The sequence below is a fragment of the Ovis canadensis genome, chromosome 25, assembly GCF_042477335.2.
Source record: "Ovis canadensis isolate MfBH-ARS-UI-01 breed Bighorn chromosome 25, ARS-UI_OviCan_v2, whole genome shotgun sequence".
Taxonomy (NCBI): domain Eukaryota; kingdom Metazoa; phylum Chordata; class Mammalia; order Artiodactyla; family Bovidae; genus Ovis; species Ovis canadensis.
In genome coordinates this window covers 34,165,691-34,186,839 of record NC_091269.1, presented here as the reverse complement: position 1 = coordinate 34,186,839, position 21,149 = coordinate 34,165,691, and the positions used below count along the sequence as shown (strand labels likewise).

Here is a 21,149-nt window from a genome sequence, read left to right as displayed (position 1 = left end):
CAAATAGGGAAGTGCTTTGTTTACTCTGATCCAAGTCAAAGGTAGCTGGATAATTAGTTTTCTTTAAACAACATTCAGCTTTGCTGACATCTCATTTTCCAAAAGCAGCTGTTAGCCAAATATAGTATTGTTTATTCACTCCCTGGAAGGCTGTTTTTAAAAAGCACTTCTTCTGGTAAAAATATTGCATCACATAATTGGAGATAACAGGAAAAGTAGGAGTTGCTGTTTGTATTTAAATAAACATTTGCTCAAAAGTCCAGTTTTCTGTTTGTGAATAACTCCTTTATTTTGTGCCATTAGGCACACTGAATTATTGCTGTTTATTCCCTGCTTTTCAGCCTTGCTAGGAGATATTCCAAACATGGTAACACATGAGATATTTCCCTTAAAAAAAATATAAGAGATAAGGCAGAAGTTCTTTGCCTTTTTCCTTTATACATGAGCCAGCTATTCCATTGACAGAGACTTATGAATATATAATATTAACATCACAATGTTTATTATCTGATACATACTTTTATACAATTGTATTTGGATAAAGTTTACTTTTTGGTTATTTTTCAGACTGTGACTATTAAAAATACCTGTAGATCTGAGTTAAACTCCCTATTACCCTCTGAGGCGAAGTGAAGAATGAACATCACCATTGCTCTTCCAAAGAAAACACTCCATACATCTTACAATGTGCTTGGCTTGCATGTGCTGCATCCACTGTTGGCTATTACACTTTTAATTTCTAGGAACTGAAAATCTATGCAGCATTCTCTGATCTGACTTCTATTTTCTCTTCACTGATCACTTGGGTTCTCTCTTATATGAACATTTTATAGTTGGAGTGGTTTGCCATTTCCTCCTTCACGGGGCTTCCCAGCCCAGGGACCAAACCTGCATCCCCCATGTCTCCTACATTGTTCTGTTCAGTTCAGTTGCTCTGTCGTGTCCGGCTCTTTGCAACCCCACAAACTGCAACACGCCAAAACTCTCTGTTCATCACCAACTCCCGGAGTTTACTCAAACTCATGTCCATTGAGTCGGTGATGCCATCCAACCATCTCATTCTCTGTCATCCCCTTCTCCTCCTGCCTTCAATCTTTCCCAGCATCAGGGTCTTTTCTAATGAGTCGGCTCTTTGCGTCAGGTGGCAAAAGTATTGGAGTTTCAACTTCAGCATCAGTCCTTCCAATGAATATTCAAGACTGATTTCCTTTAGGATTGACTGGTTTGATATCCTTGCAGTCCAAATCTCAAGAGTCTTCTCCAACCCTGCAGTCCAAAAGCATCAGTTCTTTGGCACTCAGCTTTCATTATGGTCCAACTCTCACATGCATACATGACTAGCAAAGCTTTGACTAGATGGACCTTTGTGGGTCATAATGAATGCCAAAATCTGGGGTGAGAGAGGTGAGATGTTTGCCCTTAATGGTTAATGGCAACCCACTCCAGTGTTCTTGCCTGGAGAATCCCAGGGACAGCGGAGCCTCGTGGGCTGCTGTCTATGCGGTCGCACAGAGTCAGACACGACTGAAGCGATTTAGCAGCAGCAGCAGCAGCAGCAGCAAGCTGCTAGAACTTTCTGTTAGCATGGGTAAGAGCTCCCAAAATATAAATAACATCGCATTTGTCATCCAGTCCCTGAGGCTTCAGATTGATGTTGACTACTCTAAAAAGTTTTGTGCTCACCTGGGAAATCACAAGCCTTTTATGTTCTGAACCATTTTCCATTAGTGCCTGTGCATGAGAAGTAATTCAAACAAGAAGCCAAAAAGCATTTCTAAAACTATGTTCAAATTTTAGCAAGATTTAAGATAAAGCAAATGTTTGGCTTCCCATTTGGATCCTTGAAGCAGTGAACACAGTTCATGAAGAATAGATTTATATTTTCTTGCACATAAATATGTTTGTCATGATCACCAGAACCATTGAGACAAATGGCTGTGTTCAGTTGGGAAATCTACTTTTTCTGTCCTTTATAATAAGTATATATTGTGGTATAATTATTCTTGTGGTTTTATAGTTAAGGGCATTTTTATAGTATAGGAAGCTTCTATTGAAATAGCACAGGCTATTTAGTTACTACAAAGTTCTTTACAAAAGCTAATGCTCATTAGGAAATAAATTCTCCCCATTCTGCTTCTGTTATTCCATCATTTCCTTAACAGAAGAGAATAGCATGGTTTTGAAATTTTATCTCAAGAGAAGAAACAACTGCCTGTGGAAGTGTATTTTACAGATTTCTACTCCTAACTGGTAAGAGTAGGTACATATACATAAACATTCCTCAAGTTTGTAGGTTCTTTGAAACAATAGGGATACATTTCTATCAGTACCATTTTACACAACCAAAACTAGAAGCTGCAGTTAAAACAATGATTATGAACAATAGAGCTTTTAAAGGGAAGATATTTAATTATGTAAGGATTTATAACTGTAAGGGTGCTTAAGTTGGAGGTTCTTTTAAAAGCATACGATTGTTATTTTAGTATGGATGGCTGTGACTCTTCGGGGTTGGAATGACAGAACCCCAACTCAAACTAAATTAAGCAAAAACAAAAAACCCACAACTCTACACCTACAAGGGATACTGAGTAGCTCCAAACGTTAAGGTAGCTCTGCCAGAACCAGGCTTGAGGACCAGAGTCCAGGGACATCAAACCCCCAAGAATCTTTCTCTATTTATCACTTTCTTGGCAGAATGTGGGAGATGCCTCAGGCTCCTAGCCCTGTCATCCCAGTTTAGCAGTGTCAGCAGAAAGACTTCACTCTCTCAGGGTTTCCATAGCAAAATGGACCCTTGTCGGTCTTATAAGTCATTTGCCCACCCCTTGAACCAATTATTGCTGCTGGGTTATGGTTTACCACTCTGATCCAATCTGGGTCATCTGAGTGAAAAAGGAGCCAGGATTAGGAAGCTCAAGAGGACCATATGCAGCGTCGTAAAAGTGGGACAGGAAAATGAGCACTGAAAACTATCTCACCTTGGTCCTTTCAACCTTGAAGTAGAGGTCTCAGGAGCTTTGGGGCTCTATGGGGAAGCCTGAAACCTGGGGGGCTGGTTTGGACCCTGAGCTGGGAGGGAACTCCTTGGCACCTGGGCGGCACTGGCTTTACTATTTGCCTGCCTTCTTCTTAAACTTTAGAAACTAAATACATGTTCTATCAATTTATCTTGGGAACCAACCCAATGCCAAGAAAAGAGAACATTGTGAAGTCAGAAAGCTCCCAAGTCCTTGCTCCTCCTTTTAACTAGCCTTGCAACCCTTGGCAAATTACTTAAGCTCTATGAATCTTAGTTTCACCATTTCTAAGATGAAGATGCCCGCTCCCTTACAAGATTGCTGGGAAAATCAGGAAGTGTATGTGAAGCACAGTGCTGCTCAGAGATGTTCAGCTATTGTTGAATGGTATCATAACCTATGAGCGACCTTAAAGGCCTGGGATTAGTCTAGCACTTGAGGTTCTAGACAGAGGGCTGTGGGGACGAAAGAACAGGACATGGCCCCAGCCCTCAGTAAGGGAAAAAATAAAATTGCTGAGTAATGTAAGAAAAAAGTGGGAGACTTCAAAGGAGAAAGGAATTACCATGTACCAGGAACTTGACCCATATCCCGCATCTAGTGCACCTTGTAATGCCATTGTTAAATGCCATCTGTTAAGATTTAAGAACCAATTACTGTGACAGAAAAATAGCTTACTGCCCAATTTTTGCAATGTATTGAAGAGAACATTAGGGGATCCTGATAAAGAGACATGTACTATATCTGTATGCGTACGTCTGTGTGTGTGTGTGTATGCATGACGCCTGGCCGCCCCATCTATATCCCTAACGATTTTACAATCCTACTTATGTATTTATATAAATAAATGCCATTTATTATCTCTATTGTGCAGTTAAGGAAATAGATTCAGAGACTCTGAATGACTTACCCAAAGCCACAGATGGAACTGGCAGAACTGGGAACCAAGCCCTAACATGGCTCTAAAACTGGAATCTTTATATTACGCCGTTCACTTTTCTCAATTCTCAATAATGACAATGTAAGATGGAGAAATATCAATAACCTCAGACATGCAGGTGATACCACCCTTATGGCAGAAAGTGAAGAGGAACTCAAAAGCCTCTTGATGAAAGTGAAAGAGGAGAGTGAAAAAGTTGGCTTAAAGCTCAACATTCAGAAAACTAAGCTCATGGCATCTGGTCCCATCACTTCATGGGAAACAGATGGGGCAACAGTGGAAATAGTGGCAGACTTTATTTTGGGGGGCTCCAAAATCACTGCAGATGGTGACTGCAGCCATGAAATTAAAAAGACGCTTACTCCTTGGAAGAAAAGTTATGACCAACCTAGATAGCATATTCAAAAGCAGACACATTACTTTGTCGACTAAGGTCCGTCTAGTCAAGGCTATGGTTTTTCCTGTGGTCATGTATGGATGTGAGAGTTAGATTGTGAAGAAGGCTGAGCGCCGAAGAATTGATGCTTTTGAACTGTGGTGTTGGAGAAGACTCTTGAGAGTCTCTTGGACTGCAAGGAGATTCAACCAGTCCATTCTGAAGGAGATCAGCCCTGCGATTTCTTTGGGAGGAATGATGCTAAAGCTGAAAGTCCAGTACTTTGGCCACCTCATGCGAAGAGATGACTCATTGGAAAAGACTCTGATGCTGGGAGGGATTGGGGGCAGGAGAAGGGGATGACAGAGGATGAGATGGCTGGATGGCATCACTGACTCAATGGACATGAATCTGAGTGAACTCCAGGAGTTGGTGATGGACAGGGAGGCCTGGCGTGCTGTGATTCATGGGGTCGCAAAGAGTCGGACACGACTGAGCAGCTGAACTGAACTGAACTGAAGATTTAGGTTTAAATTCCAATTCAACTTCTACATGTATGCTAACTCTGGGTCAGTTTCTCCTTCTGCACCATGCTTCCTCAGGTAACAAGATGACTAGGTTTCTGTTCGGTTCTCCAGATTTCTGAGAACTACCCATGCAGTGATTCTCAAACTGGTCCTTGGACCATCATATCACCACCTGGAACTTGCTAAGAAAGTGTATTCATGGCTATGCAGGACGTACTTAATCTGGGGATGCACAAGAAATCTCTTAACAAGCTCTCCAGATCCTAATTCAAGTTTGAAAACCGGACATTTCAGTATTCTAAGGAATGCAGGTGTTATGATACCTTTTTTCCCTTCTCAACAAACAAGTCTATGATTCTTAACACATTTCTCCTAAAGTTTTTAAGGCATCTTAGAAACTCAATATTCAAACTACTAAATAAATATCCAAACATTCAGTATGGGACTGAAAAGGTCTACTCTTGCTTCCAATTATAATTCCTTTCTCCAAAGGTCAAAAGTTAAATCCTTGTCACTACCATTTCTGTCCCAGCTGAGCCGTTTCCTAGATGTTATTTCTAAGTCAGGAGTCTCTCCCTCTTCAAGGACTTTCACACTTTATCCCTCCATCCTTTGCTTTCTCTTTAGTCTCTCAATACTCTATCCATCTTGCCCCAGACCTATTCAAACAATGCCTACTACTCTCAAACTCTACAGCCCACAGACATATCTAAATGTCTCTGTTTTGTCCACAAAATGCAAAATGACCCTAGGGTCCTAGGAATATGGCAACTATTTAAATAGGGATGGGGCTGAAGTTGACCTGTTATTAAGTACAGTTTGCTAGAAGCACTAATGTAGTATATTTCACCAACAACTTTCAAGTTCCCTTTTTTTACTAATTAAAAATTATTTTATTGTAAATCCAAGTCCCCAAAAGACCTTTTATTCACTAAAAAATGGTTTTTTTCAAACATTTAATTCACACAGGCCATGTCCACATATAAATTAATGATTTTATTATACATTATGTATTAACTTCTTTGCGTCATTACTGCCTTTATATTTTATGTTTAACAACAACAACAAATCCTTCTCTAAAGCCTACAGACAATAAGATACAGCATTAGTCACAGTATATGGAAGTCTCCTATTGGTGATAAAATACACAAACCTCTCCCCTCACCAAAGAACTTTGTACAGCCTAAAACAGAAATAGAAAAAGTTAGAGATAATGCAGGATAACATAGTTTTCAGACAACTAAAACTAGATGTTGGTCCAAAGTTGTTAAAGTCACCACCAACTGGTGGTAACTGGCTACATCAGAATCATCTTGGGGGACTTTTAACTGTTCAGGGTAGGAAGAGAGTTAGTCACAGGTGTTTCTAGCACAGAACAGATTTAAGAGCTACTGACCCACAGACAAGATCCACTTTAAAATCAATCAGAAGTGCCATTGCACAAGCCAATTTAAAAATATGTATGAGATGAGGACCCAATTCAGTGGCTTTTCAACTAGTCACTGAAGCTGACATAAACACTTTACTTAGGACTACACAGAGAGCTGGAGCAGAACAAAAAGTATGTCTCATTACAGCAACTGATGGCAGAGTTGTTCCATCTCATTTCCCTGGTCCACCAAGTTGGTTCTAAACTGATGAATTACTGACTTTTCAAACAATTAGACTGCACGGAACAACAGCAATAAGCATGCAGGCAGGCTGCTGCTACCAAATCCACAAGGCCCCAAACATCGGTGACACCAGTGCATCTACATATTATCGAAATAGAAGGACCAAGAAATAATTATATAAGACACACTGATAGCCTGTGGGGGCAGAGGGGTAGCGGTATCAGTTATCAATGCTGATTCTACACTGCTGAAGTTCTGTAATGCACAATTGAAAAGCAGACCCATTTCAATACTTCATAGACAGTCTGCAGATACTCCATTTCACCACCTCAATTACCTCTTTTGCGTGACCTTTCACTTAAATTCCTACCATGAAATCTCTCAACAGTGTGACCTCAAACGACTTCCATCTCTAGTTGCATTCCCTTACTGCAGGCTGGCTTCCACCAAAAGACCTAGAAGGTGGCCACCAAACCTCTCACCTTATGCCCTGTTGCGAAAGAAAGTGACCCATACTTTCTCCTCAAGTGAAAAAATTAGAAGACAACAAGATTAGGTAGATCACCCATTACATACTCAACTGGATCAGCCACACAAGAAGGCTCATTCCGGTCATGGGTAACCAGCATGAAAAACAGAGCATATGGGCAGCCAATGGATAAATGTACACTAAAAACGATGAAAATTATTTTTAGAGACACTTCTTTTGGTTCTAACAAACAATCTAAATTAGGCTACGTACAGGTAAAAATCACAATGAGCAGCATTATTAAACAATTCCAAAAGCTAGTGATCTTGGCTAAATAATTATACATTAGAACCTTCTAAGAAGGCTGCTAATAAACTAAACTATGTCAAAATTTGCAAAGAGTTTTAGTCAGACTTGAAAGCCAAGATAAGCAACTCCTTTGTATGGTTATTACCTCTGACCAAAGCACAAGAATTCACTCAGACAAAGAACTTTCATAACCTACCTAAAAATAGGATAGCTCATAAATTTTCTAAACTGTTCTTTCCTGCTGTGGACAGCCCTTGATCTCTGACTGTAAAACTTAGCAAGCTTTGACATATACTAATGTTAGTTTTACAAGTTACTAAAAACCTCTATAAATTAAGCATCATCTCTCAAATCTGGATAGTTCTCTCATTCTGAATGCCTAAACATTTAGGTCACAAATTGAAATACCAGTAGAAAAATATTCATCTTTAGGCAGGTTGTATAGTTACCACATAACAAGAAACTGACAAGAAAATTTAAACAGAGTATAAAAATACTTCAAAGCATTATGAACTTTGAATTTAGCACACTTTCCTAAATTTTAGTATTTCCAACAAGAAAAGAAGACTGGGGTAGCATTTTAGATGGTTTAAGCTAACTCAAAAATTTCCTGATTCCTGACATCAATACTAGATTTATATAGTTTTATTATAGTAACAAACAGCTGTTACAGTGGGATCTACAAACATATACAGAATTATTATATTTAAATTCATATAGAACAGTATTTACATTTTTTAAGTTACTTTTGAAATCAGAAGATGAAGTACAGATTAAGTTTTACAACGAAGAAAAGAAAAATACACAGGACAAAAACAGATAGGAACAGTAAAAATACAATTATCTGCTCTTGACACAACACAGGAAAATTGTCAGAAAGCTACATCTTCTTAATTTGACTGTCCAAATCATTAAAGTACGGATGATTCAGTGCCATTTTGCCAGAAATTCGTTTGGCAGGATCATAGATTAACATTTTCTGTGTGAAGGAAAGATATTTTAAAAGGTTATTTATTTAAGAAAAAAAAAAAAATCCCCCAAAAGCCTTATTTTTCTACCAATAAGCCATATGCTAATAATTTTAAAGAAAAACTACTAAATGAACATTCCCATTAGTTTAACACCAAACCACATGAATGTTTTACCTCACCCTCTAGCTCTAAAATGATCTAGTCTTTAAATCACAAATATCTTGATAACCTTTTTGCTATAAATTACATTTTAAGACACAAGCATTCATGGATAACTTTAAAACCAAAGCATAAATTTAAGAAAGATTATCTAGTTAATTATATTTACTTCGAGAATTAAAAGGCCCTCTGAGTTATTTACAACACTCCTGAAATTGTGCTAATTAACTATAGAGGTTTCTAATGTAGCTTCCAGCAAGTTCCTAATAAAAACAAAACCAGCATGCACTATGCTATAAACAGAGTTAAAATGAGTCACTACCTGAACTATGGTCAGAAAACTTAAGTGCTAACGTTTATCTACACATCAGCAGAAAAGGCTGGATAAAGTTAAAATGTATCTTAAAGAAATCTTAAAACTAAATCAATAAGCCAACCTAGAGATATTTTTACTATCTTGTTACCACTTAAGCTCTTATTCTATAGCTAGCACTCTACTTTGTTCATTTCATGTTATTTAATCCTGACAACAAAAGGTAGGAATTAGTCCCACTTTACAAATGAGAATACTGAGGCTCAAAGAGGTTAAGGAACTTGCCGAAGTTCAGAGAGCTTACAAGTGAGAAAGATGAAATTTGAAACCAAGACTAACATATGGTTTACAGTAGGAATTATCAACCTGGTGAGACTGCCCCTAACGGGATACTTGGCAATGTGTAGGTACATTTGGGGTTGTCACAAGTGGGATAAAAACGTGTTAGTGGCATCTAGAGGACACAGAAACAGGATGCTGTTAAGTATCTTAACGATGTACAGGACTGCCTCCAGCAGCAAAAGCTGATCCAGGCCGAGATGTCAATACTGGCGAGACTAAGGAACCGTGATTGACAACACGATTTTCATTTGGTTAACTAAAGTGACATTCTTTGATATGTTCAAGAATCCCAGACTGGGCCAGGAATACAGAGGGACTTTTACATCACATCATCAATACTAATGCACAGAATATCTGAGAGGCAGTAAAGGACCCTGGACTGCACTGTAAGCATCTGGGAAATCTGAGCTGGAGTTGGCGGCATGATTGTAACCTGTCAAAGAGGCCCAAAGATCAATTAGAACACATGTATGACGATACAGCAATAGATGTTTTCCCTTTGTTTAGTAACCTACCAAAATTTCTTTTTTGGAATTACATTACCTGAGAGTCATAAGATTTAGTTCCTTCTAACACCTCAGTATTTAAATACTGTTCTAGAATAAATTTCCTGGGGCAGGTCTAGGACAATTTATTTTATCCTAACAAATTATTTTTGTCTTATTTTTAAAGAACACAGCTGTTTAGTTGGAACAGCAACGTAATACAGGCGAAAGTTTTAAGAACTACATTTATCCCTTTGCTAACCTATCTGATGTGGAAATGAGGCACAAGGTGAGAAATGGAAATTCATGCAGCAAAGGCTTAAATAACTAAAAATATGAAAAAATAAGGAAGATACCTATGTCGAAAAACTAAAAACCAGTAAATACTAAGACAAAAAAGCTGGAAAGAAGGGCCACTCCAAGTCAGTCACTTACAGTGTTATTATTAACCCTGTCCTCTCCTTCAGAGTACCTATAGCTATCTATCAGATTAAAAACAAATCAACAAGGACAACAAAAAAAATGCCAAATTCTCCTCTCAAAACCACTAGAGGTTTTCATATCTAAAATGGAACTAGTAATGTGCTTGCTTCAGCAGCACACATATTAAAATGGAGCTAGTAATAAACATAACAGACATAACAGCTATGTGTCTAGCTCAACAAATGTTGGTTTCATTCCTATTTCCTAGGTAAAGACAAAATTAAGTACATTCAGAATTAATTATCCAAGGTGTTAAAACCAATATAAAGGGCATTCCTTACCGAGAGCAGATCCAAGCCATTTTCATCCAAGTTTTTGACATGGGATGCTAAGCTTCCTGGTTTCCACTTGGGAAATGTACTCTTGTAGTCCTGTAAAGATTCCACTTCTGGCCACACTTCATTATTAGGCGTGCCCAAAGCTCTAAAAAGCCAGAGCAAAACAAAAACTTACAAGTTAAAGCATCAACATAATTCTTGCTATCTACATGTTAATTTTAAAGTTCTTAACAGCTCAAGCGTAAATAAAAAATACCTGAAAATTCTGAAGAGTTGATCAATTTCTGAATCCCCATGAAACAGTGGTTTCTTTGTTGCTAATTCAGCAAATATGGTACCTATACTCCAAATGTCCACTGGAGTTGAGTAGCGAGCTGACCCCAGCAACACTTCTGGAGATCTATACCAGAGTGTCACTACCTATTACAAAGAAAATACCTTACTTGGAATAAATGTGGCACATTAAATTACCTAAATGTAAACATTTATATTAGGACTGTCCTTTAGAATGCTGCACGATTATCTCTGATAGTGTTTGAAAGTCAATTAACTATATACAATACTAAATGTTAGATAAATACTTCATTTGTAAGTTATATTCACTAAGGAGGAAAAGATAAAAGCATACCAAGTCTTTTCAAATCAGTAAAAGGCAAGGATCAAAACAGTCAAGACAGCTTTCAGTTAAAAACAAAAGCACAATGACACTGGATTTGGGCTGACACTAAACGGTACAAGTGCCTGCATTGCTTACAAGATAAAACCACAACCAAGGCAAACAACAGCTTATTAGTGGTCTAGCACCGATCTGCTGTTTTAGCATATCCAATTTATCACAATGGAGGGCAACAGCGTCTACTTAAACCAGTGGAAACCAAATAATATATATTTACAGATCCATGGGAAAAATTATAAAAAGGAATGATTAAAAAGGAGCCAAGACATCTGACCAGAGGAGCAGTCACAAGTTTTGATCTAGAGGAAGTCTTTGAGCACAAGGGTAGACAACTCCACAGAAGACAAGGCTTCCCAATAATCCTTAACTGTGATTCAGCATTCCCTTTCCCTCCAGAAACAGCAAACAAAAAGCCAAGTCATCAATATATCAGGGACAAAATGTGGTTATACCTTTTAACTAGTCTTTCTCAAGACAGGAAGAGACAGAAATCACATGTAATTTGAACAGGGAACCTTTACTATACAGGACTAGTAACTGTAACAGAGGATTGTAATAATCGGAGACTGACTTGTAAGAATAAATGACTCCTTCCTGCAATGCCTCTCTAGCACCCTCTACTGTCAAAGGTAACATCCCAGCAAAGGAAAAAACACTCAAAAGTTTCAGATGCATTTTCACACAGCGGACAATGAAGGGTTACTTTAGACTAGAGAGGCAATAAACCGATACTGGCACAGATTGGAAATGTTTCTGAGTATTTTTTCTTGTCTTAAAGAATACAGAAAACAATCCCTCAATCACACATAACAAAAGCACCAAAAAACATACCTCATGTGTATACACTCTAATAGGAATTCCAAAAGCTCTGGCAAGGCCAAAATCTGCCAGTTTAATTGTTCCTTTATCATCAATCAATAGATTCTGAGGTTTTAAGTCCCTGTGGAGAACTCTTCTAGAGTGACAAAACACAATCCCTTGTAGGATTTGGTACAAATAACTCTGAAGAAGGAAATATAAATTAGAAACTTAGCCATATGATGAAATGATTTTCTAAATAATCTTGGCAGCCTTCTTTCAAAGACATTAGAAATTATATTGCAGAGAAATAAACAATTTACCAAAAAAGTTCTCAGGCCACTTGAGACTAATGGGACGTATCTGGGGGGAGAGAAGCATTTATATCAAGTATTATGTTTATACAAATAAGACAAAGATATTCACCTTATGGGAACATCTATAGACACTCATTTCATTTTCTTTTACTTATTCTGGTCCCGAATTCTTAAGTAATAAGGTAATGTTCTATATTGAGAGTTTCTTAAACTTTTGTTTTATATACTTATAGCAACTCTAGTTCTGCCCTGAGTAAGTTTAGTCTTTTCCATTTCTATCTTTTATCTTTATATATTCATTTCCTCTTTGGAAACACTGGTCACACATTTTTTAAAAGAACAGAATATTAAGACTGTATTTAAATAGATATAATTATGGCAAAACGTTGTTTAGCAGTTCAGAGAAGTGTTTTGTAAGATACTTGTTGCCAACACAATGTAACTGACATTTGAAGCAACATGGGTACTACAGAAATATAAAATATAGTATTGACTATAAAGTTCAATATTATAAAATACATAAAACCAATCAGTTGGAACAACTGGCTAGCATTTGGAAAAAAAATTAAGAACTCTAGTTCTTACATCAAAATAAATCTTTGATCCACCTAGAATTTAAGACAAAAGGAGAAACGGTAATCTACTGAAACCACTAGAAAAACACTGTCATGTACTGTTCCAATACATGTGATCTTTGCATGAGGAAGACTTAAATAAGACATTAAAAAGTCATGTACTGATTTGTAGAAGTATGTTAAATTATAAAAATAACTAATGGTATATACACACCATTAACAAAAGACAAAAAAAAAGGAATAAAAGAATTATTATTAACACATTACCAATAAAAGGCTCTTAGAAACCAGTGAAAAAAGTATCCTAACAGAATCATCAGTGAAAAATATGTAGTGTTTATAAGACGGCTAAGAAATAAAAAATGTTAAACAAAAGGCAAAATGATGTTAATGCATCTTTCACATAGTATCATTATCAAAAAGATTAATGACAGTGATGTGCTAAAAAATATACATACACCATGATGTTGGTCTAATTTTTTAGAGGGTTAACTGGCACTATCAAGATTTTAAGTGTAAATAAACATCCTCAACCCACTGATTTCAGTGGTGAGACTCCTGTAAAGATACACAGGAATATCAAGATAGTCCTTGCAGCACTGACCGTAAGGACATGAGTCACCAAGCTGGAAAACAACTTCAGCGTCCGCCAGCGGGGAACCGGTTTATGCAATTATATCAGACATTAGAAAGATGGGCAGACCTACGTAGACTAACATTTTACACAGTAAAAGGGAAAGTAATGCATATATCCTAATATATATAAAATCCCATTTTTATAAAAAGTTTATGTATATACACATACAAAGTTGACATACAAGTTATCTCTAAGATTGCTAATAAAACAAAGGCTACATCTGAGAAGTGGTTTGGTAGAGATGGTATAAGGATAATTATTTTAAATTTAAATGAAACTTAATCTCTACAATAAATTAACCAAAACATATACTCAAATCCAGAATAAAATGAAACTGCCTGCTAGCATCACTCTGTCGCAGGCTTTTGTTCTTTTATTTTACACATATCTGACTGACAGAGAACAGAATATCGGAGTTTCCAACAACACACGTTAGTTCTTTCATGTTTTTTCAGGCAGCACTTTTCACTTTACAACCAGAAGCACTATCCAGTAACGAAATGGGTAACTGTTAACAACCTAACCTGTAGACCATGTGAGAAAAAACAAACTATTCTTTAATGAAACATCCTTTTCTTCCTTGTTCTGCTAACATTTTTTCCATGTATATTCTCATGAAACACAGGCACTTCTAAAGCGTAGACTCTTTACATTCACAGTAGATAAACACTAACAAAATTAGGCAAGATTCTTACCTTAACAAGTGAAGAATCCATGAACTGACCAGGAGGGATAGAATCCAAGTATTTCTTGAGATCCATGGAAAGGAATTCAAAGATGAGATACAACCTAGAATCCTGCATAAGCACATCTTGAAGACTGAAAAATAAAACAATTACAAATCTCAACATTTTTGATCTCTCACAAAATAAAATGGCTTCTTATACACATCATAGATGCTATTAGAAAAAGCAGGCCATAAGAAATTTCTACAGTAACAAATTCATGCTATACTGTTTTGGAATAGAAGAGGTGGTACCTTCCCTAGTAGTGAAACCGTAGTATTAAACTAGAATTTGAGAAAGGAATCTCAGGGCAGCAACTGAAAATTAAGTGATATTACAGGTACTAACTTGGTAAATGGCCTGTAGTCCAGAAGAATATTTCTAGGCTGACTACTTGTTGCTTAGAGTTTGTCTTTCCATTGAGGCAAATCATAGAAATTAACTTTTTAAAGTATTATCTAACCCTACCAGTTGTTCAATCTCAAACTCCCAAAATGCAATTAAATCCTAACTTTCACCTGATCTAGCTACCTATCTCAGGTCGCTGATTAAGGAATCCTTAAAGACCAGAGCTCTCAGAGTTGGAACAGTGACAAAGCTTTGTGAAAAGAGACTTCCTTGTCTCCCTTGACCAGTTTATCCTGATTTTCCAGCCCCCACTACTAATCTCTATCACCAAGCCCCTCTAACTCTATTCCTGCTTTAAAAGCCTAGGTTTTTCTATGTCCAGCATTCTCAGTGAACAAAAATAGGATTCTATTCCACTCAGAAAGGTTCAATCAGAAATTAATCAACTGTAAAAATTTTCACAATGAAATTCACTTGTGAAATAGCATGCGTAAAATGATTCAAATTCAGATATTATACCATACCTGACTATATTTGGATGACGAAGCTCTTTTAATAGAGATATTTCCCGAATTGCAGTACTAGGAACCCCTTCCTCTTCACTTTCTAGTCTGATTTTCTTCATGGCTACCACTTGACCTGTAGTTTTGTGTCTACCCTTATACACAACTCCATAGGTACCTGAAATAGACAAAGTAAGTGTCTGCTATGTGACAACCTCCACAAACTAAAAAAATTTTTAAAAAGATGATTGAATTCCATAAGGTGTCACATGATAGAAACATCTGCTGCGGCCACAAAGGAAGCATCTCACTCATAATTACACTCTCATCACTTCTGAAAGAAGAGGCTAATTACAACCTAACCTATCTGCAGTTTAGAAAATCCATATAGTCATCACAGGTTCCCCACACAATTCAAATTACTAGTAATTTTCCAGCACATTTTAGAGAAAAAGGATCATCTGCAAATTGGAGTATATGTCCTGTCAAATATCCTACCCAAGGTAGGCATAAAATAAATGCAGGAAGCCTCACATCCATTTGGAAGTTGAGAACATGGATTCCGATGTATGGGCTTTAGCTAATGAGCAGCAATTTCAATATAAGGGATCCTGGGGTGGTTGGGCACCGAATGGAAAAGGCAGTAAGGGAGATGGACTAGTCAGCTAAACACAAGTTCGCATGCATGATATGCTGAATCCCCCAGCTAAGTGATTTTTAATCTGGGGTTGGACAATTTAAGGGAGGTCTTGACTCCCTTAATTATATGAAAATTTTCTTAAATAGCTTTACTATTTTTCCTATGATATCAGTGTAACTTCAAAAGCGATTAGGAGGGACTTATTTATATCTAGGGAAGTCTATTTTATAGTTTTTTAAGAGTTTCTCCAAAACTAGTAGTATTTCAAAAAAGGATAAGAACCACTAACAAATAAATGATCTACTTGTTTGATCAGAGTATTAAGGATGGTTTGCTCAGTGACAAACAGATGCTATATAAACTCTTTTGAAATAGAGAAATTCTATCCAATTGTCTGTGTCACAGTGTCATTTTAAAAACCTAACTTAACATAAAATCCATTGTATATTATTTTGATGAAATTTGGAGTAGTTGTGCTTTGGGTAACCAGTTGATCTGGGAATTCCCTGATGGTCCAGTGGTTAGGACTCAGCACTTTCACTCCTAAGTGCCTGGGTTCAATCCCTGATTCAAGGAACTAAAATCCCACAAGCTGCGCTGTGAGGTCAAAAAAAATAAAGGAGAACTGATCTTATTTGATCTTCACCACCATCCTTCGTGGGTGGACCTTCTGTACACTTAAAATCTGTACATTTTTCAGATGTAAATTATACTTGCATTAAACACAAAAGTAGGTAAGCCAGTAGCACCCTCACCCAGCACACTGTTAAGACTCAGGAAGATCAGTCATTTACATAATATGGTCAAATAAGTAGTTAATGGTAAATTCAAACTTTTTAAAGTATTCTTACCTCTCACTCAATTGTACAACATTCACCTGGTCCTAAAATTTACTCATAATAGCCACTGGTTAACTTATAGTGAACACTCAGTATATACTGAATTGAGTTTTAGACATCGCAAGTGCTCTTTGTCTCTCCTGACTCACACTTTGAAATGAACTAAGCATTATAAGGAATGATGCTGAAGCTGAAGCTCCAGCACACTGTGGCCACCTCATGTGAAGAGTTAACTCACTGGAAAAGACTCTGATGCTGGGAGGGATTGGGGGCAGGAGGAGAAGGGGACGACAGAGGATGAGATGGCTGGATGGCATCACCGACTCGATGGAAGTGAGTCTGAGTGAACTCCGGGAGATTGACAGGGAGGCCTGGCGTGATGCGATTCATGGGGTCGCAAAGAGTCGGACACGACTGAGCGACTGAACTGAAGCATTATAAAATTTAAAAATCTTCAATATAGGCAAATTATGGAGACTGAACAATAAACAGAAAAACTGTTAATCAACAAATGGTTATAGCGTATCTGCTAAATGCCAACTAAGGTTCCACATCATGCATATAGTTACGTTCTCTGTGATCTAAAAAGGCAAAAGGGGTTCAAATTATTGCCTGAGTTCAATGAATTATTTTTGTTAACTTAGAAGGAAATCACAGAACAACTTGGTAATGACTGAAATAAGAGCTGATATATTTAAGAAATGAACTAGGTAGTCAAAAACTCAATGTCGAGGGGGAAAAAGACAAGAGGACTATTTTAATCAAAAGACATGAAGACATTAACCACTAAATGAAATACATGACCCTGACTAGTACTTCAGAGAGTATATGCAGACGTACTTAAAACTAAAGCACATAATTTCACTGCCCTAACACTCTCAACACACCTACAAAATAGCAATAGTGTTTTTTTAAAAATACACAGATGTATTGCTTTAAGTGTTTAGTATTAGAAGAATGTAAGATTATTGGAGGGATGCTGGTAGGGAGACATGTCAGAATAATTTCAGTGCTCTTGAAAGGTTAACTTTTTTTTTTTGCTTATGCTACTATATATAGCATATATATATGAGAACATATATATTAATGTACTAATGACTGTTGGATACTTTAAAAACTGAATTTGAATATTTACATGTCAAACCATTAAATCATTTTTAAAATTCCTTGTATATTATTAAAGCCACTCACCTTCTCCAATTTTCTCTATTTTGGTATAGTCTTCCATAGTTAATCAGTGGGTACGGTAGATCCTAAAATGAGAAGAAAAGCTTATTTGATCACATGTCACTAATTCAAAGGGTGCTTTTAAGTTATTGATAAGATATTACAAGTAAAGAATTTCCCACTGTGCCTAGAGCAGTACTAACTTTCCATAATAGGACTTCCCTCACGGTGCAGTGGATAGGAATCCACCTGTCAATGCAGGGAACACAGGTTCAATCCCTGGTCCAGGAAGATTCCACATGCCACAGGGCAACTAAGCCCAAGCATCACAACTACTGAAGCCTATGCACCTTGCTGGTGCACCGCAACAGAGGGTAGCATCCACTTGCCTCAACTAGAGAAAGTCACTTGTGGCAATGAACATCCAGTGCAGCCAAATGCAAATAAATTTTTGAAAATTTTTCCATAATATTAGCTATTCTATTAAAACAATATTTACAAGGGGAAGAGCTCAAGACTCTCCCACCTTTCTTAGCTTCTGAAACATTGGAAATATTTGTCTATCCTATACCTGGATAACTTTGGTATACTAAGTCGCTTCAGTGTCCGACTCTGTGTGATCCTATGGAGCCTGCCAGGCTCCTCTGCCATAGGATTCTCCAAGCGAGAATACTGGAGTGGATTGCCATGCCCTCCTCCAAGGTACCTTCCCGACCCAGGGATGGAAACCACTGTCTGTTATGTTCCCTGCACTGGCAGGCAGGTTCTTTACCACTAGAGCCACCTGGGGGCTTCTTTCAAAATTAACTTTCAAATTCAGACATCAACATCTATCCGTCCCAAAGAAAACCCTGATGTTCTTTACATAAGACTTCCAAGGCTCATCAATGTGCGCCAGTTATACCCAAATAGTTTAGCAATGACTGCTACTTGAATTTGTAGCTTCATGATACTTTTATGAAGTTAATAAACAATTTTTAAAGACATGAGTAGGGAGCTAAAATGTGGTCACACTGTTCAACCATTAGAAAATATTTAAAGCAGCAAAAGTATATTCATTTCAACTTGCTCAAATGACAGTTTTTATCTTTCTCTTGTTGTCAGGAGTCACGTAACACAAACATGATAAAAAAAAACTTTCAAGATACCTTTTGTAAAGTAGGAAATATCACTAAGCACTCTAAAAGAAAATGGGCAATTCCATACATAAAGTCTAATTATATCCCATGCAATGCCAAGAACAAAGAATGTCCATATACTTGAATCACACACAAAAAAAAATGGTTAAGAAAAAAAAGCCCAAATGACAACCAGATACTCAAGACTTCCTGGTAAGTTTGCCATGGAAACATCAACTTCAGAAGCCCAAACCATCATTTTATATCACTGATAAAATCATAAAGGTCACTGAACCTTAAGTTATATTGACCCTTGAGTTAAATTTCTCACATTCTTTTTCAAAATCATTCCAGACACAAGCAGAGATAAACTTTTTTAAATAAACAAAATTGCACTACTCTGGCCATCTTAAAAACGTTCAATTTTACAAATGGCAATGGATTAGGACCAACTATCTTTTCTTCAATATCCAGCTGTAATATGCCCAAATCACAATGAAACTGTGGAGCTTATTTTAAACAAAATAACTGAAAACTAACTCAATTTCAAAGCTGGGTTCAATTACTCTTCCACCTTTTCCTGGTTGCAACTATTTTAAATAAAGGATGTGGCTTCGTAATGCCTTTTGAATGCCTCCTCTATTCCTAGTGGCAGGATGTAAAATACCAATGGCTTCATCCACCCAGACACCTCCAGGTCTTTAAAGAAAGCAAGACCTGCACGTTAAAACTGATTAAAGGATTTTAAATGACACGTTTCTAACTCTCGGCGTTTCTTAGATTTCCAGTTTTTGCCAATTCCACTGTATGTAACAACCACCAAGCATAAAATAAAATCCAAAAACTCCAAGTTCTCTCGGGGTCTATGCCCAGGATAAGTGTTCTTAAAAGCTCCAGGTAGGCTAGGGTCATGGGAGCAGAGAGGCAAGCTGAGAAGGCCCACAAGTTAGTTCTTCCGGTCGGTTTCCCGTGACCACCTGGGATTAGAAGCAGGCGCGAGCACCGGGCTGAGCTGCAGTCTTGCTTTCCACTCCCGGAGGCGAAGCTAGGAGCTGCAGGGCAGAGCCTGGCACTCCACAAGCGCTTGGTGTCGGCGAACGAAGGCACAAATCTGCCTTCCATCAACCCCAGAAAGCCTCCTCAGCCGCCCGCGACCCCAGATTGCAATTCAGAGGCCACAGCAATGCTAACCCTGCCTGGCCGGGCTGGGCTCCCCCACGCCTCCCACTGAAGCCGAGGTTGGGCGTCGCTCCATGCGCAGGCCCGGGGCCTCCGGTTAAGGCCGGGCTTGGCGGTACGCAGAACCCCACTGCCCAGAGCCCAGCCTCCCAATTATCACCTGCTTCACTAATACTCCCCCTCCAAGGTCCGCGAGCCAGCCCTTCCGAGTCGACACCCCATAGGCAACACCCTGACCTCACCAACGCTACCCGGCTTTATCCCGCGGCGAAAGCTGCGGCGGCTACCAAGTCGGCGACGCTCTCCCTAACTTCCAAGCGCCAGCTTTGGAGCTAAGTGCGAGCAGTTTCAAACTCACCGCGCTAAAGGGTCCTGGATTCACCAATCAGATAGCCCGTAGACTTTTAAAGGAGCCAATCAGAGCCTAGCTTCCCTTAACGCTGACCTCCCCGGGTGGCTAGAGCGCGAAAGGTGGAGGAAACGGCGGCTGGAGAAAAAGCAGAAGGGCGGGGGCCAACTGAGTCTGAGCGCAAGCGCGTTCCAAGATAGGGTCGTCTTATTGTTTCTAGTCATAAGAAATCTACTGTCCTCTCAGGGTTGGGTTTTTTCTCTCCCAATATTGGCACAATAAAAATTTGAGGTATTCAAATAGTTCATCACAGAAGTGGTGCTACACGTAATCCAGATCCCATTACTTTCATTTCTGATACTGAAAGCTAATGTATATTTATGCTTTTCTAAAATAATGAATCTCAGTCTGGGTCAAAGGAGCACGATTCTGCATGTCCCAAGGGGAAGATCCCTCATGCTCAACTTAATAAAGTTTGTTTTAATAGAAAGAGGTAATAGAAAACTAGGAAAGATGTCCTCAACAGGGTAAAGAAACTTTTCATATATATATAAATATATATATGAATATGAGTTAGATACATTTTTGTCACGTTTCACACACATATATGGCTGAGCTGTTTTCACCTCACTGTTTTAAATTTCATTTTTTAAATCTATGTAACATTTTGACTTAAAAATTAAAAAGCAAAATTTTTCTTTTCTTAAATGTTAAAATATTCTCACATCAGAATTTTAAATGTTCTTAAAAAGACAAAAATTCACACTTCTGTGGGAGAAGAAAAAGATCTAAATTACACTTTAAATAATCCCGTATCCCCAAACTCTTTCATTGCCCTCCACCATATCCTAAACAGATTTCTGCACCTGAACATCATTCTTAAGTCTTTAAGAAAATAAAAAAGCAAAATAGAACTGAGGATAGTAAGAGTCTTTCCACTGACTGTATCGGGATCTGGAACAAATACTGATTACCATGCCCTCTACAACTATGTGT

General features: G+C 37.9%; 1 protein-coding gene across 12 annotated transcripts in view; it reads right to left on the bottom strand.

The window, feature by feature from the left end:
- CDK1 (cyclin dependent kinase 1) overlaps nt 1-20,478 on the bottom strand; it is a 39,367-nt gene extending 18,889 nt beyond the window's left edge. For 3 of the 12 annotated variants that reach the window (XM_069571733.1, XM_069571742.1, XM_069571740.1), the window contains exons 1-7: nt 20,047-20,144; nt 17,532-17,593; nt 14,883-15,039; nt 13,981-14,104; nt 11,790-11,960; nt 10,539-10,702; nt 10,286-10,427 (exon numbers count right to left, since the gene is read on the bottom strand). In XM_069571733.1, the coding sequence (XP_069427834.1) occupies nt 10,286-10,427; nt 10,539-10,702; nt 11,790-11,960; nt 13,981-14,104; nt 14,883-15,039; nt 17,532-17,568 (795 nt within the window). In that variant the 5' untranslated portion in view covers nt 17,569-17,593; nt 20,047-20,144. Of the gene's footprint in view, nt 1-5,835; nt 8,231-9,262; nt 9,470-10,285; nt 10,428-10,538; nt 10,703-11,789; nt 11,961-13,980; nt 14,105-14,882; nt 15,040-17,531; nt 17,594-19,964 lie in introns of those variants that run through there. The other 9 variants (XM_069571737.1, XM_069571735.1, XM_069571736.1 and 6 more) reach the window with 9 other exon arrangements.
- Nucleotides 20,479-21,149: the final 671 nt, after the last annotated feature.